General features: G+C 49.4%; 1 protein-coding gene across 1 annotated transcript in view; it reads right to left on the reverse strand.

The window, feature by feature from the left end:
* LOC144772175 (NACHT, LRR and PYD domains-containing protein 12-like) overlaps positions 1-18,649 on the reverse strand; it is a 518,526-nt gene that overhangs the window by 140,801 nt on the left and 359,076 nt on the right. Inside the window, 1 exon segment of the mRNA XM_078656313.1 lies at positions 12,200-12,370. Coding sequence (XP_078512439.1) covers positions 12,200-12,370 — 171 coding nt within the window.

Here is an 18,649-nt window from a genome sequence, read left to right on the forward strand (position 1 = left end):
GAGGAGATCTATCCAACAGCAGAGTGGGAGAAGATGGACTGAAGATTAGAACTGAGTGCAATACAAACCTGTGATCCTCTGCACACGAGGAGATCTGTCCAACAGCAGAGTGAGAGAAGATGCACTGAAGACAAGAACTGAGTGGAATACACACCTGTGATCCTCTGCACCTGAGGAGATGTGTCCAACAGCAGAAGAGAGAAGATGGACTGAAGACTAGAACTGAGTGCAATACACACCTGTGATCCTCTGCACCCAAGGAGATCTGTCCAACAGCAGAAGAGAGAAGATGCACTGAAGACAAGAACTGAGTTCAATACACACCTGTGGTCCTCTGCACCCGAGGAGATCTGTCCAACAGCAGAAGAGAGAAGATGCACTGAAGACAAGAACTGAGTGCAATACACACCTGTGATCCTCTGCACCTGAGGAGATCTGTCCAACAGCAGTGAGAGAAGATGCACTGAAGATTAGAACTGAGTGCAATACACACCTGTGATCCTCTGCACCTGAGGAGATCTGTCCAACAGCAGTGAGAGAAGATGCACTGAAGATTAGAACTGAGTGCAATACACACCTGTGATCCTCTGCACCTGAGGATATGTGTCCAACAGCAGAAGAGAGAAGATGCACTGAAGACAAAAACTGAGTGCAATACACACCTGTGATCCTCTGCACCTTAGGAGATCTGTCCAACAGCAGAAGAGAGAAGATGCACTGAAGATTAGAACTGAGTGCAATAGACACCTGTGATCCTCTGCACCTGAGGAGATCTGTCCAACAGCAGAAGAGAGAAGATGCACTGAAGACTAGAACTGAGTGTAATACACACCTGTGATCCTCTGCACCTCAGGAGATCTGTCCAACAGCAGAAGAGAGAAGATGCACTGAAGATTAGAACTGAGTGCAATAGACACCTGTGATCCTCTGCACCTGAGGAGATCTGTCCGACAGCAGTGAGAGAAGATGCACTGAAGACTAGAACTGAGTGTAATACACACCTGTGATCCTCTGCACCTGAGGAGATCTGCCCAACAGCAGAAGAGAGAAGATGCACTAAGGACAAGAACTGAGTGCAATACACACCTGTGATCCTCTGCACCCGAGGAGATCTGTCCAACAGCAGAAAAGAGAAGATGCACTGAAGACAAGAACTGAGTGCAATACACACCTGTGATTCTCTGCACCTGGGGAGATCTGTCCAACAGAAGAGAGAAGATGCACTGAAGACAAGAACTGAGTGCAATACACACCTGTGATCCTCTGCACCTGAGGAGATCTATCCAACAGCAGAAGAGAAGATGCACTGAAGACAAGAACTGAGTGCAATACACACCTGTGGTCCTCTGCACCCGAGGAGATCTGTCCAATAGCAGAAGAGATAAAATGCACTGAAGACTAGAACTGAGTGCAATACACGCCTGTGATCCTCTGCACCTGAGCAGATCTGTCCAACAGAAGAGCTAGAGAAGATGCACTGAAGACAAGAACTGAGTGCAATACACGCCTGTGATCCTCTGCACCTGAGCATATCTGTCCAACAGAAGAGCTAGAGAAGATGCACTGAAGACAAGAACTGAGTGCAATACACACCTGTGGTCCTCTGCACCTGAGGAGATCTGTCCAATAGCAGAAGAGATAAGATGCACTGAAGACTAGAACTGAGTGCAATACACACCTGTGGTACTGTGCACCCGAGGAGATCTGTCCAATAGCAGAAGAGATAAGATGCACTGAAGACTAGAACTGAGTGCAATACACACCTGTGATCCTCTGCACCTTAGATCTGTCCAACAGCAGAAGAGAGAAGATGCACTGAAGACTAGAACTGAGTGCAATACACACCTGTGATCCTCTGCACCCGAGGAGATCTGTCCAACAGCAGAAGAGAGAAGATGCACTGAAGACTAGAACTGAGGGCAATACAAACCTGTGATCCTCTGCACCTGAGGAGATCTGTCCAACAGCAGAGAGAGAAGATGCACTGAAGACTAGAACTGGGTGCAATACACACCTGTGATCGTCTGCACCTGAGGAGATCTGTCCAACAGCAGTGAGAGAAGATGCACTGAAGACAAGAACTGAGTGCAATACACACCTGTGATCCTCTGCCCCCGAGGAGATCTGTCCAACAGCAGAGTGAGAGAAGATGCACTGAAGACTAGAAATGAGTGCAATACACACCTGTGATCTTCTGCACATGAGGAGATCTGTCCAACAGCAGAGAGAGAAGATGCACTGAAGACAAGAACTGAGAGCAATACACACCTGTGATCCTCTGCACCTGGTGAGATCTGCCCGACAGCAGAGAGAGAAGATGTACTGAAGACAAGAACTGAGTGCAATACACACCTGTGATCCTCTGCACCTGAGATCTGTCCAACAGCAGAGAGAGAAGGTGCACGGAAGACAAGAACTGAGTGCAATACACACCTGTGATCCTCGGCATCTGAGGAGATCTGTCCAACAACAGAAGAGAGAAGATGCACTGAAGACTAGAACTGAGTTCAATACACACCAGTGATCCTCTGCTCCCGAGGAGATCTGTCCAACAGCAGAAGAGAGAAGATGCACTGAAGACTAGAACTGAGTGCAATACACACCTGTGATCCTCTGCACCCGAGGAGAGCTGTCCAACAGCAGAAGAGAGTAGATGGACTGAAGACTAGAACTGAGTGCAATACACACCTGTGATCCTCTGCACCTGAGATCTGTCCAACAGCAGAGAGAGAAGGTGCACTGAAGACTAGAACTGAGAGCAATACACACCTGTGATCCTCTGCACCCGAGGAGATCTGTCCAACAGCATTGAGAGAAGATGCACTGAAGACAAGAACTGAGAGCAATACACACCTGTGATCCTCTGCACCTGAGGAGATCTGTCCAACAGCAGAAGAGAGAAGATGCACTGAAGACTAGAACTGAGTGCAATACACACCTGTGATCCTCTGCACCCGAGGAGATCTGTCCAACAGCAGAAGAGAGAAGATGCACTGAAGACAAGAACTGAGTACAATACACACCTGTGATCCTCTGCACCTGGGGAGATCTGTCCAACAGCAGATGAGAGAAGATGCACTGAAGACTAGAACAGAGTGCAATACACACCTGTGATCCTCTGCACCTGAGGAGATCAACCCAACAGCAGAAGAGAAGATGCACTGAAGACAAGAACTCAGTGCAATACACACCTGTGATGCTCTGCACCTGAGGAGATCTGTCCAACAGCAGAGAGAGAAGATGCACTGAAGACTAGAACTGAGTGCAATACACACCTGTGCTCCTCTGCACCTGAGATCTGTCCAACAGCAGAAGAGAAAAGATGCACTGAAGACAAGAACTGAGTGCAAAACACACCTGTGATCCTCTGCACCTGAGGAGATCTGTCCAACAGCAGTGAGAGAAGATGCACTGAAGACTAGAACTGAGTGCAATACAGACCTGTGATCCTCTGCACCTGAGGAGATCTGTCCAGCAGCAGAAGAGAGAAGATGCACTGAAGACAAGAACTGAGTGCAAAACACACCTGTGATCCTCTGCACCTGAGGAGATCTGTCCAACAGAAGAGAGAAGATGCACTGAAGACAAGAACTGAGTGCAAAACACACCTGTGATCCTCTGCACCTGAGGAGATCTGTTCAACAACAGAAGAGAGAAGATGCACCGAAGACAAGAACTGAGTGCAATACACACCTGTGATCCTTTGCACCTGAGGAGATCTGTTCAACAGCAGAGTGAGAGAAGATACACTAAAGACAAGAACTGAGTGCAATACACACCTGTGATCCTCTGCACCGAGGAGATCTGTCCAACAGCCGAAGAGAGAAGATGTACTGAAGACAAGAACTGAGTGCAATACACACCTGTGATCCTCTGCACCTGAGGAGATCAGTCCAACAGCAGTGAGAGAAGATGCACTAAAGACAAGAACTCAGTGCAATGCACACCTGTGATGCTCTGCACCTGAGGAGATCTGTCCAATAGCAGAAGAGAGAAGATGTACTGAAGACTAGAACTGAGTGCAATACACACCTGTGATCCTCTGCACCCGAGGAGATCTGTCCAACAGCAGAAGAGAGAAGATGCACTGAAGACAAGAACTGAGTGCAATACACACCTGTGATCCTCTGCACCGAGGAGATCTGTCCAACAGCAGAGTGAGAGGAGATGCACTGAAGACAAGAACTGAGTGCAATACACACCTGTGATCCTCTGCACCCAAGGACATCTGTCCAACAGCAGAAGAGAGAAGATGCACTGAAGACAAGAACTGAGTGCAATACACACCTGTGATCCTCTGCACCTGAGGAGATCTATTCAACAGCAGAAGAGAGAGATGGAGCACTGAAGACTAGAACTGAGTGCAATACACATCTTTGATCCTCTGCACCTGAGGAGATCTGTCCAACAGCAGAAGAGAAGATGCACTGAAGACAAGAACTGGGTGCAATACACACCTGTGATCCTCTGCACCTGAGGAGATCTGTCCAACAGCAGAAGAGAGAAGATGCACTGAAGACAAGAACTGGGTGCAATACACACCTGTGATCCTCTGAACCTGAGGAGATCTAGCCAACAGCAGAGAGAGAGAAGATGCACTGAAGACAAGAACTGAGTGCAATACACACCTGTGATGCTCTGCACCTGAGGAGATCTGTCCAACAGCAGAAGAGTGAAGATGCACTGAAGACTAGAACTGAGTCCAATACACACCTGTGATCCTCTGCACCTGAGGAGATCTGTCCAACAGCAGAAGAGAGAAGATGCACTGAAGACAAGAACTGAGTGCAATACACACCTGTGATGCTCTGCACCTGAGGAGATCTATCCAACAGCAGAGTGGGAGAAGATGCACTGAAGACTATAACTGAGTGCAATACACACCTGTGATCCTCTGCACCTGAGAAGATCTGTCCAACAGCAGAAGAGAGAAGATGAACTGAAGACAAGAACTGAGTGCAATACACACCTGTGATCCTCTGCACCAAGGAGATCTGTCCAACAGCAGTGAGAGAAGATGCACTGAAGACAAGAACTGAGTGCAATACACACCTGTGATCCTCTGCACCTGAGGAGATCTGTCCAACAGCATTGAGAGAAGATGCACTGAAGACAAGAACTGAGTGCAATGCACACCTGTGATCCTCTGCACCTGAGGAGATCTGTCCAACAGCAGAAGAGAAGATGCACTGAAGACTAGAACTGAGTCCAATACACACCTGTGATCCTCTGCACCCAAGGAGATCTGTCCAACAGCAGAGTGAGAGAAGATGCACTGAAGACAAGAACTGTGTACAATACACACCTGTGATCCTCTGCACCCGAGGAGATCTGTCCAACAGCAGAGAGAGAAGATGCACTGAAGGCAAGAACTGAGTGCAATACACGGCTGTGATCCTCTGCACCCGAGGAGATCTGTCCAACAGCAGAGAGAGAAGATGCACTGAAAAAAATGTGTACGTGTCCCTTCACTATGATGCGTTCCCCCCAGACCACCCCCAGAGAATGAAGAGGGCCTCGGCGCCCCCCGCAGAGAATGAAGGGGGCCTCGGAGCCCCCCAGAGAATGAAGAGGGCCTCAGAGCCCCCTCCCCCGGGGAATGAAGAGGGCCCGGAGCCCCTCACAGAGAAGGAAGAGGGCCACCGAGCCCCCCCAGAGAATGAAGAGGGCCTCGGAGCCCCCCCGACAGAGACTGAAGAGATGAGATGGCGATGTAATCTTGTCTCATTCACCAATAATATTGAAATTCATGACATAAATTAAATGGTTATGTGACGTTACCCCGCAAGCCGTTACAACGCCAAACATTACCCCGAGTTGCTGTCGGGGGAGCACGGAAGTTGGAATAGATTAATTTTCTATTCCAACTCCAGTGTGTGCAACAGTAGGGAAGGTGTTGGAGTTAAATCTAACACCTTCTCCCCACTGCTATACAACTTTTTCATTGCAATAGAATGCGGGGTAGAGGCATGCGTTGTAACGGTTGCGGTGTGAACTCTGTTTCCCAAAATAAATGCCTGCTATTTAAAAAACATCATTAGTAAAACAGCTACATCTCTGAATGATTTAAAAAATAAATAAATGTAATGTCAAATTATGGCAAAAGAAAGTTACTATTGCAATGCCAGCCGAGGCCAGACCTATCGACCCTGCCTGTGCCTTTTCATTTTCTTTTAAGCCTTGCATGGGAGGGCAAATATTTCCAATTATTCCTATTTTTGATGAGGTCCGAGTCTAGTCCTGATACATTAAACTCCAAGCATGATATGACGCCGTGCCAGGACGTGGTTGAGTGGTCCTTCTTCTGTGTTTATCTTTGTCGCCTCCAGGTGAAGAGAAGCATTGGCAGGGGTGCTTCTTCCTCTTTAAAGGAATTACATTGAGTGTTCATAGGTCACCTAACGCGAGAATTTACAAAGATGCCTCTTGTTATATGTGCTAATCTCAGCAGCGCTGCTGTCTAAGCACATTATGAACCTCAGCAGCTCTGCTGTCTAAGCACACACCATGAACCTCAGCAGCTCTGCTGTCTAAGCACACCATGACCCTCAGCAGCTCTGCTGTCTAAGCACAGAGTGAACCTCAGCAGCTCTGGTGTGTAAGCACAGCTGGACCTCAGCAGCTCTTCTGTCTAAGCACACCATGAACCTCAGCAGCTCTGGTGTGTAAGCACAGCTGGACCTCAGCAGCTCTTCTGTCTAAGCACACCATGAACCTCAGCAGCTCTGCTGTCTAAGCACACTGTGAACCTCAGCAGCTCTGCTGTCTAAGCATACTGTGAACCTCAGCAGCTCTGCTGTCTAAGCACACCGTGAACCTCAGCAGCTCTGCTGTCTAAGCACAGAGTGAACCTCAGCAGCTCTGCTGTCTAAGCACAGAGTGAACCTCAGCAGCTCTGCTGTCTAAGCACAGCTGAACCTCAGCAGCTCTGCTGTCTAAGCACATAGTGAACCTCAGCAGCTCTGCTGTCTAAGCACAGCTGAACCTCAGCAGCTCTGCTGTCTAAGCACACCGTGAACCTCAGCAGCTCTTCTGTCTAGGCAGAGTCAACCTCAGCAGCTCTGCTGTGTACGTACACTGTGAACCTCAGCAGCTCTGCTGTCTGAGCACACTGTGAACCTCAGCAGCTCTTCTGTCTAAGCACACCATGAACCTCAGCAGCTCTGCTGTCTAAGCACAGCTGAACCTCAGCAGCTCTGCAGTCTAAGCACACCATGAACCTCAGCAGCTCTGCTGTCTAAGCACACCGTGAACCTCAGCAGCTCTGCTATGTAAGCACACCATGAACCTCAGCAGCGCTGCTGTCTAAGCTCACCATAAACCTCAGCAGCTCTGCTGTCTAAGCACAGAGTGAACCTCAGCAGCTCTGCTGTCTAAGCACAGAGTGAACCTCAGCAGCTCTGCTGTCTAAGCACACCGTGAACCTCAGCAGCTCTGCTGTCTAAGCACACCGTGAACCTCAGCAGCTCTGCTGTCTAAGCACACCATGAACCTCAGCAGCTCTGCTGTCTAAGCACACCATGAATCTCAGCATCTCTCCTGGCTAAGCACACCATGAACCTCAGGAGTTCTGCTGTCTAAGCACACCATGAACCTCAGCAGCTCTGCTGTCTAAGCACACCGTGAACCTCAGCAGCTCTACACTCTAAGCGCACCGTAAACCTCAGCAGCTCTGCTGTCTAAGCACACCGTGAACCTCAGCAGCTCTGCTGTCTAAGCACACCATAAACCTCAGCAGCTCTGCTGTCTAAGCACAGAGTGAACCTCAGCAGCTCTACTGTCTAAGCACAGAGTGAACCTCAGCAGCACTGTTGTCTAAGCACACCATGAACCTCAGCAGCTCTACTGTCTAAGCACACCGTGAACCTCAGCAGCTCTGCTGCCTAAGCAAACCATGAACCTCAGCAGCTCTGCTGTCTAAGCAAACCATGAACCTCAGCAGCTCTGCTGTCTGAGCACACCATGAACCTCAGCAGCTCTACACTCTAAGCACACCGTGAACCTCAGCAGCTCTGCTGTCTAAGCACAGAGTGAACCTCAGCAGCTCTGCTGTCTAAGCACACCGTGAACCTCAGCAGCCCTGCTGTCTAAGCACACCGTGAACCTCAGCAGCTCTGCTGTCTAAGCACACCATGAACCTCAGCAGCTCTGCTGTCTAAGCACACCATGAATCTCAGCATCTCTCCTGGCTAAGCACACCATGAACCTCAGGAGTTCTGCTGTCTAAGCACAGAGTGAACCTCAGCAGCACTGTTGTCTAAGCACACCATGAACCTCAGCAGCTCTGCTGTCTAAGCACACTATGAACCTCAGCAGCTCTGCTGTCTAAGCACACCGTGAACCTCAGCAGCTCTGCTGTCTAAGCACACTATGAACCTCAGCAGCTCTGCTGTCTAAGCACAGAGTGAACCTCAGCAGCTCTGCAGCCTAAGCACAGAGTGAACCTCAGCAGCACTGCTGTCTAAGCACAGAGTGAACCTCAGCAGCTCTGCTGTCTACGCACACCGTGAAGCTCAGCAGCTCTGCTGTCTAAGCACAGCTGAACATCAGCAGCTCTGCTGTCTAAGCACACACCATGAACCTCAGCAGCTCTGCTGTCTAAGCACACTATGAACCTCAGCAGCTCTGCTGTCTAAGCACACCGTGAACCTCAGCAGCTCTGCTGTCTAAGCACACTATGAACCTCAGCAGCTCTGCTGTCTAAGCACACCGTGAACCTCAGCAGCTCTGCTGTCTGAGCACACTGTGAACCTCAGCAGCTCTGCTGTCTAAGCACACCATGAACCTCAGCAGCCCTGCTGTCTAAGCATACCGTAAACCTCAGCAGCTCTGCTGTCTAAGCACAGAGTGAACCTCAGCAGCTCTGCTGTCTAAGCACAGAGTGAACCTCAGCAGCTCTGCTGTCTAAGCACACAGTGAACCTCAGCAGCTCTGCTGTCTAAGCACACAGTGAACCTCAGCAGCTCTGCTGTCTAAGCACACAGTGAACCTCAGCAGCTCTGCTGTCTAAGCACACAGTGAACCTCAAGCAGCTCTGCTGTCTAAGCACACAGTGAACCTCAGCAGCTCTGCTGTCTAAGCACACTGTGATACTCAGTAGCATTACTGTCTAAGCACACTATGAACCTCAGCAGCTCTGCTGTCTAAGCACAACATAAACCTAAGCAGCACTGCTGTCTAAGCACACCATGAACCTCAGCAGCTCTGCTGTCTAAGCACAACATGAACCTCAGCAGCTCTGCTGTCTAAGCACACCATGAACCTCAGCAGCTCTGCTGTCTAAGCACACAGTGAACCTCAGCAGCTCTGCTGTCTAAGCACACAGTGAACCTCAAGCAGCTCTGCTGTCTAAGCACACACCATGAACCTCAGCAGCTCTGCTGTCTAAGCACACACCATGAACCTCAGCAGCTCTGCTGTCTAAGTACACTGTGAACCTCAGCAGCGCTGCCGTCTAAGCACACCATCAACCTCAGCAGCTCTGCAGTCTAAGCACACCATCAACCTCAGCAGCACTGCTGTCTAAGCACAGAGTGAACCCCAGTAGCTCTGCTGTCTAAGCTCACCGTGAACCTCAGCAGCTCTGCTGTCTAAGCACACTGTGAACCTCAGCAGCTCTGCTGTCTAAGCACAGAGTGAACCTCAGCAGCACTGTTGTCTAAGCACACCATGAACCTCAGCAGCTCTGCTGTTCAAGCACACCGTGAACCTCAGCAGCTCTGCTGTCTAAGCACACCATAAACCTCAGCAGCTCTACTGTCTAAGCACACCATGAACCTCAGCAGCTCTGCTGTCTAAGCAGACCGTGAACCTCAGCAGCTCTGCTGTCTAAGCAGACCGTGAACCTCAGCAGCTCTGCTGGCTAAGCACACCATGAACCTCAGCAGCTCTGCTGACAAAGCATTCCATGAACCTCAGCAGCTCTGCTGGCTAAGCACAACGTGAACCTCAGCAGCTCTGCTGTCTAAGCACACTGTGAACCTCAGCATCTCTGCAGTCTTAGCACACAGTGAACCTCAGGAGCTCTGCTGTCTAAGCACACTGTGAACCTCAGCAGCTCTGCTGTCTAAGCACACTGTGAACCTCAGCAGCTCTTCTGTCTAAGCACTCCGTGAACCTCAGCAGAGCTGCTGTCTAAGCACTCCGTGAACCTCAGCAGAGCTGCTGTCTAAGCACACCATGAACCTCAGCAGCTCTGCTGTCTAAGCACACCATGAACCTCAGCAGCTCTGCTGTCTAAGCACACCATGAACCTCAGCAGCTCTGCTGTCTAAGCACAGAGTGAACCTCAGCAGCTCTGCTGTCTAAGCACACTGTGAACCTCAGCAGCTCTACACTCTAAGCGCACCGTAAACCTCAGCAGCTCTGCTGTCTAAGCACAGAGTGAACCTCAGCAGCTCTACACTCTAAGCGCACTGTAAACCTCAGCAGCTCCGCTGTCTAAGCACACCATGAACCTCAGCAGCTCTGCTGTCTAAGCACCCAATGGACCTCAGCAGCTCTGCTGTCTAAGCACACCATGAACCTCAGCAGCTCTGCTGTCTAAGCACAGAGTGAACCTCAGCAGCTCTGCTGTCTAAGCACAGAGTGAACCTCAGCAGCACTGATGTCTAAGCACACCTTGAACCTCAGCAGCTCTGCTGTCTAAGCACACCATGAACATCAGTAGCTCTGCTGTCTAAGCACAGAGTGAACCTCAGCAGCTCCGCTGTCTTAGCACACCGTGAACCTCAGCAGCTCTGCTGTCCGAGCACAGAGTGAACCTCAGCAGCTCTGGAGTCTAAGCTCACCATGAATCTCAGCAGCTCTGCTGTCTAAGCACACCATGAACCTCAGCAGCTCTGCTGTCTAAGCACACCATGAAACTCAGCAGCTCTGCTGTCTAAGCACACCATGAACCTCAGCAGCTCTGCTGTCTAAGCACACCGTGAACCTCACCAGCTCTGCTGGCTAGGCATACTGTGAACCACTTTCTGCAGCCTGCTACGTCTTTCATCTCAGAGATAATCCTCTCCGCAGCCTGTTCTACCATTCATCTTATAGCTGCCTCTCTCTGCAGCCTGCTCTACTCTTCATTTTACAGCTGCCCCTGCATGCAGCCTGCTCTACCTTTCATCTTACAGTTACCTTCTCTGTAGCCTGCTCTACCTTTCATCTTACAGTTACCTTCTCTGTAGCCTGCTCTACCTTTCATCTCACAGTTTCCCCTCTCTTCAGCCCGCTCTACCTTTCATTTTACAGCTGCACCTCTCTGCAGTCTGTTCCTCCTTTCATTGTACAGCTCCACCTCTCTGCAGCCCGCTCTACCTTTCATTTTAAAGCTGTTGTTCTCTGCAGTCTGTTTCTTCTTTCATCTTACAGCCGCCTTCTTTGTAGTCTGCTCTACCTTTCATCTTACAGCTGCCCTTCACAGCAGCCTGCTCTACATTTCATCTTACAGCTGCCTTTGTTGTAGCCTGCTCTACCTTTCATCTTACAACAGCCCTCTCCGCAGTCTGTTTCTTCTTTCATCTTACAGCTGCCTTCTTTGTAGTCTACTCTACCTTTCATCTTACAGCTGCCCTTCACAGCAGCCTGCTCTACATTTCATCTTACAGCTGCCTTTGTTGTAGACTGCTCTACCTTTCATCTTACAGTTGTCCCTCCCGGTAGCCTGCTCTGCATTTCATCTTACAGCTGCCCTTCACAGCAGCCTGATCTACATTTCATCTTACAGCTGCCTTCTCTGTAGCCTGCTCTACTTTTCATCTTACACTAGCCCCTCTCTGTAGCCCACTCTACCTTTCATCTTACAGTTGCCCCATTGTGCAACCTGCTCTGCCTTTTATCTTGTAGCTGCAATTCCTTGGCCTCGTATCCAGCAGCAGGTCTGTTAACAGCAGGGAGACTGGTGGGTAGGCGCCCTCACTGGAAGGAACAGACCTGCCCTCTGGTTAAGGCCTCTTTCATTTTATCCCAAATACCCGAGAAACAGACTTTAAAAAGTGCCCCTCGGCACCATCTTTGGGGTTTGGGTGCCCCCACTTCACAAACCTGACTTAGTTCACAAATGTTATTAATGGGAGCTTTTCTCACAACATTAACAGAAAAGAGGCAATCATGTAAACATTTCAAGGCATTTTTAAAATATAAGTGTGAGCCCCACCTACGATGTATATTTAGAAATCAATGACGTGATAAGAACTGCACAGCTCTGTACCTCAGTGTCTGTAGTTTGCAGTTTGGATGTTTGAGGCCTTCACACAACTTCTTCACTCCAGCGTCTCGCAGCTCATTCCAGCTCAGGTCGAGCTCTGTGAGAGATGAGTTTGTTTCCAGGACAGAGGTGAGGTCTTCGCAGCATGAACTGGTGAGGGAGCACCAATCCAACCTGCAGGAGAGAAGAGACAGGGAGAGGAGTAAAGCAGAGCACAGACAGGGGCGTCACAACTTCAGTTTATCTTCATTTCCTTCCCGTCCTTGACTTACCCCCCTCTAGTGACACATCCCCACCTCACACATCCGACCACGCCCTGTTCATAGGAATCTCATGGGGGAGTTCTCAGACTGGAAGAGGCGGAGCTAAATGGACATATTAATAAATATATTCATACATGTTTCATGCTGGAGACCCTCTGCCGTGGTGTGATGGGTCAACTTACAACTTTAGCAGTTATTGCAGCCATTAGTATATTTACACAGGGTGTGATGCACACAGAGAGATGTTTTCATCAGAGGTCCCTGTGGGACGAGGTGTTTATTCAGAAAATAAAATAGTATATTGAGAAATAGACCAACATCACATATTGGGTACTTTTCAGGTGTTCATATTTTGGAGTGCGGGCATAAGATAAGGGATACACAGAACAAGTGTGAATTTGCCAGGATGGGTGAGTAATCCCTCTTTAGATATGTAATTAGATTACAAAAGCACTCCTCATTGTCAATGTTTAACTCGTAATGTTAGCTCCTGGGTAAGTATTCATTTACCTCCACTAGGTCTGACCCTATAGAGGTGCTTTCCGTAGCTCGGCAGGGCTGATAAACTTCTGACCCAAAGTAGCGGATTTGAGGTCGAGGGTCATTGCTCTTCACCTGCAGGTGGGTTCTGTTTTCATACAATCACCCGACCTCGGGACTGTTATGGAATTACTATGAAATGTTGTTTTGTTGGAATGTAAAATTTTTCACCAAAGTTCCTGTCCCGGATATTGTTTCTCATTCCTGTCTTGATGCTTGTACATGTCACTTGAGACGCTGATATTTGGTAATAAACACAGTATTTGTCTTTTTAATGTGCATGCCTGCCCGAGCTGTCTGTCCACAGAGGAGACAGACAAGTCTGCACCGCGGTTAAACTAGGGTCGACCCGCTTTATAATTCATCGTTCAGCCGTAATGTCGGCGGTGAGAACACCTCGTCACAACAGAGAATGCTCATCACCAACATTTAAATCAGGCCTAAGTCTTTGAGTCTGACTCAGATAATTCAGTTTCTAGGTTTGTGATTCATTCAGAAAAGGGCGAACTTATCTCCAGAGACAAAAGGTTCAGATTATAAAGAAAGATCTGATCAGTTTTGAGAAACAACAAATTCTCTCTTCAAATGTTACCCATGATAGTGCGTTTGCTGCCTCCATCTATTTAGGTCATGTTTCCTGCCCCTCTACACTACCAGCTGTTCAGCGTTTCAAGGCGCTACATTTGAGACAGACCCTCTCGTACTTCGCTTTAATGTCCCGATCGAAGATGCGCGCGAGGTTTGTTCCACCGAGTGGAGGCTTGTGATGGAAGACGTATTATTAGCCCAATTCCTGATATCTCGCTACAGTTAAATACAAGCGAGTGAGGCCGGAGGCTCGAGGGCGAGAGGTCATAACAGGAGGAAGTTGTTCTTTTAAGTGCCTCGACGCATATAACCCCGTCAGAGCTTTCAGCAGGTTCATTTGACATGAAAAATATTACCCCTCCTCCTTGTGCAGTGCTCCTCAGAATGTAAGTGCGACCCTGGCTCGTGGGCCCCAGTCACACTTCCAGGAAGTGCGGGTGCAAACTGTTCCCTGCCTGCTGCTGAGATCCAAGTGCAGCATTCAGGATGGAAACCATGGGAGGTAGCTCAGTCGGTTAATGCACATGTCCGTGTTCTTTGGGTAACCTGCAGCCATTCATTTCAACGCTGCATGCATTCAATGGCCCTGCAGCCGTGGGAGGGGCTGAAAAGGCAGAGGAGTGTTAACACGGAATTATTCCCAGCAGAGGCGCAACTAGACCCAAATTTCGGGGGGGGGGGGGGGGGAATAAGAAAACATTTCGGAGGGGGGCTGAACCTTTGATCAGTAGGCAGAGTGGAGCTGCAGGGCCTCCAACAAGGGGTGAAACAACAGCAAGGCCTAATTAGCATTCAAATGGTCTTTTAAAGACCTGTGAAACGTTTGGGTGTGGCTGTGTGTGTGCCCGGGATCTGTCTCATAACGGGGTGCCACACACGACGGGGGGGGCTGAAGCCCGGTGAGTCCAATGGGTGTTGCGCGACTGACTCCCAGCGCTTCCCCCGACGGGTGGGTGCTCTTGTGCTCATCCGTCTGTCCCTCCTACGGGCTCTGTGATGCTCTCCGACATAAAAGAAGCATCAGCTCCTCAGCAGTAATGGAGGCAGACAGCAGAGGTTGTAGTGTGAGGGGGCACCACAGATGTAGGGCAGCTGTGCTCACAGGGTGCTGGGGGAGACTGCGATGCTCTTACAGAACAGAAGCATCAGCTCCTCGGCAGTGACGAGGGGCCACAACAGTGTGCTGTGGAAGTAGGGGGGTTGGCAGACAGCATGAGTTGTAGTGTTCAGGGGGGGCGCCCGCAGATGTAGGGCAGCTGTACGACAGGGTGCTGAGAGAGACTGCGGATGCAGTGCTGGCGGGAGGACAGTGGTGGCGCTGTGCTGTGGATGCAGTGTTGGCAGGAGGACAGTGGTGGCGCTGTGCTACGGATGCAGTGTTGGCAGGAGGACAGTGGTAGCGCTGTGCTGCGGATGCAGTGTTGTCAGGAGGACAGTGGTAGCGCTGTGCTGCGGATGCAGTGTTGGCGGGAGGACAGTGGTGGCGCTGTGCTGCAGATGCAGGGAGCAGTGGCTCACGTGGGGGGTGTCATTGGTGGATGCCCGGTGACAGTAGCATGAACTAGTAGTGCCTCTGTAGGACCTCTTGCTCTCCAAGGAAGAGGTGTGGCACAGAGGCCTGGGTTCCTGACTCCAGACCACGGGTTTCACAGTTCGATTCCCAGGTACCGGCCGCAGGTCAGGCCAGCGCTATGTGACTCTGGGCAATAGCTTGCTTAATCTTCGGGACATCCCCCAGCACCGGGACACCCCTTCGGAGGTAGCTGTGCGCTTTACAAATACTGGTATTTCATTTCCAAGGAGCTGTGAAATGGCGTAGGATGTGACAGCGGGCAGATATCGTTCTCGATCGGTGAAAGTTTGCACAGTATCCCACCCCCCCTGCATGCACAGGTGTCTCCTAAGAGCTAACAAATATCTGTTAGTGATATATGCCGCGTCCATCCAATACAAGCAACACGCTCGTGTTCTATCGCTGACCAAATATCGCCTCTGGAAATATCGTGATACAAAAATATTGAATATTGAAATATAAAATATTGAGACATAAATATCGATGTCAAAGATATCCTACACTTATAATGGTGAGTACAAAAATATCAGGAACAAATATTGTTGTCACTTATATCACTGTATAAAATATCCTCTACAGACAGACTCCGCACTACGAACAGACTCCCAACTATAGACAGACCCTCTTTATGGACAGACTTCTCCCAACGGACAAACCCCTTTCTATGTTGAGACTCATCTCTATGGACAGACTCCTGTCTATGGACGAACCACTTTCTATCGAAAGACTGAGGACTCTGTCGGTAGAGAGGAGGCTGCCCTTAGAGAGGGGTCTATCCATAGAAAAGAGTCTGTCCATAGCGAGAAGTCTGTCCATAGAGCAGAGTCTGTTCATACAGAGGACTTTGTCCATAGAGAGGAGTCTGTCCAAAGAAAGGAGTCTGTCCATAGAGAGGAGTCTGTCCATAGAGAGGAGTCTGTCCATAGAGAGCAGTCTGTCCATAGAGAGGAGTCTGTCCATAGAGAGGGGTCTGTTGTTAGAGAGGAGTCTGTTCGTAGAGAGGAGTCTATTCTATAGAGAGGAGTCTGTCCGGAGAGGAGTCTGTCCATTGAGAGGACAGACTCCTCTCTATGGACAGACTCCTCTCTATAGAATAGACCCATCTCGATGGAATGGACTCCTTTCTAGGGACAGACTCCTAACTATGAACAGACCCCTTTCTTTGGACAGACTTCTCACTATGGGCAATCTCTTCTCTATGCACAGACAACTTTACAATCAGACACCTCTCCATGGACCGACCCCTCTCTACGGACAAACTCCTTCTTATTGACAGACTCCTCTCTATGGAAAGACTTTCTTTTTGACACTCTCCTCTCAGACCCCTTTCTATGGATAGACACCTCCCTATTGACAGACTCCGCTCTATGGACAGACTTCTGTTTATAAACACACTCCCATCTAAGAACAGACGCTTCTCGATGGACAGACCCCTTTCCATAGATAGACACCTCCCTATGGGCCAACCCCTCTCTATCGACAGACTCCTCTCTATGGACAGACTCCTCTCTATGGACAGACCCCTCTCTATCGACAGACTCCTCTCTACGGACAGACTCCTCTCTATGGACAGATTTTTCTGTGTGGTCAGACCCCTCTAATGGACATGCTCCTCTCTATGGACAGACTCCTCTCTTTAGGACAGCCCCACTTGCAGATGAACAGGCTGTGCTGAACCGTCACACAAATGACTTATCACCTCCACATTGTCATTGCAACCTCTTGGACCCAGGGCAGGGGAGTCAGAAAGTTCAATGCACTTCTAAACAACTCTCTAAAAGCTTCAACCACCTTCCAGAGGAAGGGAACCAGGTATAAAAATTAGGGCCCTCAGCCCCACTCTTCTCTCTCAGAGGACTGCCTGCTGCTGTGACCTGCTGCATACTCTGCAAGACTGCCTCGCTGCACCTGGAAGGACCCTCAGAGGACTGCCTGCAGCTGTGACCTGCTGCAAGCTCTGCTAGACTGCCTCGCTGTACCTAGAAGGACTCTCAGAGGACTGCCTGCTGCTGTGACCTGCTGCATGCTCTGCAGACTGCCTCGCTGTATCTAGAAGGACTCTCAGAGGACTGCCTGCTGCTGTGACCTGCTGCATACTCTGCAAGACTGCCTCGCTGCACCTGGAAGGACTGCTTTGCTGCCTGGAGCTGCCTTGAGCCCTCAGAGGACTGCCTGCTGCTGTGACCTGCTGCATACTCTGCCAAACTGCCTCGCTGTACCTCGAAGGACTGGTTTGCTACCTGGAGCCTGCCTTGAGCCCTCAGAGGCCAGCCCTGCTGTTAATCCACAGCCGTGTCACCTGCACCCAGGACTACCAGAGTGACACTAAAGGTAGACTGAAGGCCTCCTGCTCAGAGCCACAGAGACACCAAAGGCTTCCTCCATCTTGAATCCACACATGAACCCCGCCTGAGTGAGTCCTGTACTCCCAAGTCGTGTCCCATCAGTCCTGGACCCTTAGTTGAGATGAGAAAGGTGCCCTGATGCCCAAAAACTAAAACTGCAATTCTCTGATCCATTCTCCCTGACTCCCAGTGTCACTGACTGCTGCGTCCATGACGTGGACACTGGAGACAGTTTGTTATGGATCATTTTAGGACCATAGTACAATTTTCCCGATTCATGCCTTAATATAGGTATAATTCACCATATCCTTACATAGGCATAGAAATCATAACCATATTTAAACTGAGCCTTGCAGCCCAAATACGGCAGGGCTACTTCCACTAGTTCAGAAAATCCACAACGATTTCTTGGAAAAACCCACCTTCAGCAGCTAGGGACTTCCCCCTGCTTGAATTTTGATTTATACAAGAACTCATGGAGTTTTCAGAGAATTGAGTCTCTAATGACGTTACTATGTCAAACCTTACGACAAACTCGGCGCACCTTCAAGGTATAAGTATGCCCACACTTGCCTAGGCAAAGACACAGTGGTTTGGAGCAGATCGACTATCTACTTGCCTTACGCGCCCTGCAGCAGCAAGCGCGGGAGGAAACCGACCCTCCAGCTGACGCACTGAGAGACAATGTGTTTTCTCCTGCCGAGAAATCCAGCTCAAGTGTTTCCAGGCTACCCTTGCGGGTTGCCGGGAAAGCGAGTCCTGAGAGAGAGATACCAGACCTCCTTCATTCTAAAACCAAGGTACGGAGCTGATTAGACCCTTAGAGAATTCTTGGATTAGATTCTTGGCAAAGAATACTAAACTTAAGCTACACCTCACTTACTTCTTCCCTTTTACTAGACCTAGGTTAGGTACACTGGTGTAGGCGTATTTTAGAAGCACCAGTTGAGTACTTTTAGTAATTATTTATTATTGTATGTATTTTATCTATTTTATGGCTTAGAAACCATACCCTGCTTTTACAGTATTATTTTATAATATTCTTCGTACTGTACGCACTGTACTTTGCATCCAGTATTTCGATTGTAGCAGTTCATTTCCTCTGCATGAGAAAGAAAACTGGTCAATAAATACTTTTATTGAA

This window comes from Lissotriton helveticus, chromosome 8 (genome assembly GCF_964261635.1).
Source record: "Lissotriton helveticus chromosome 8, aLisHel1.1, whole genome shotgun sequence".
Classification (NCBI taxonomy): Eukaryota; Metazoa; Chordata; class Amphibia; order Caudata; family Salamandridae; genus Lissotriton; species Lissotriton helveticus.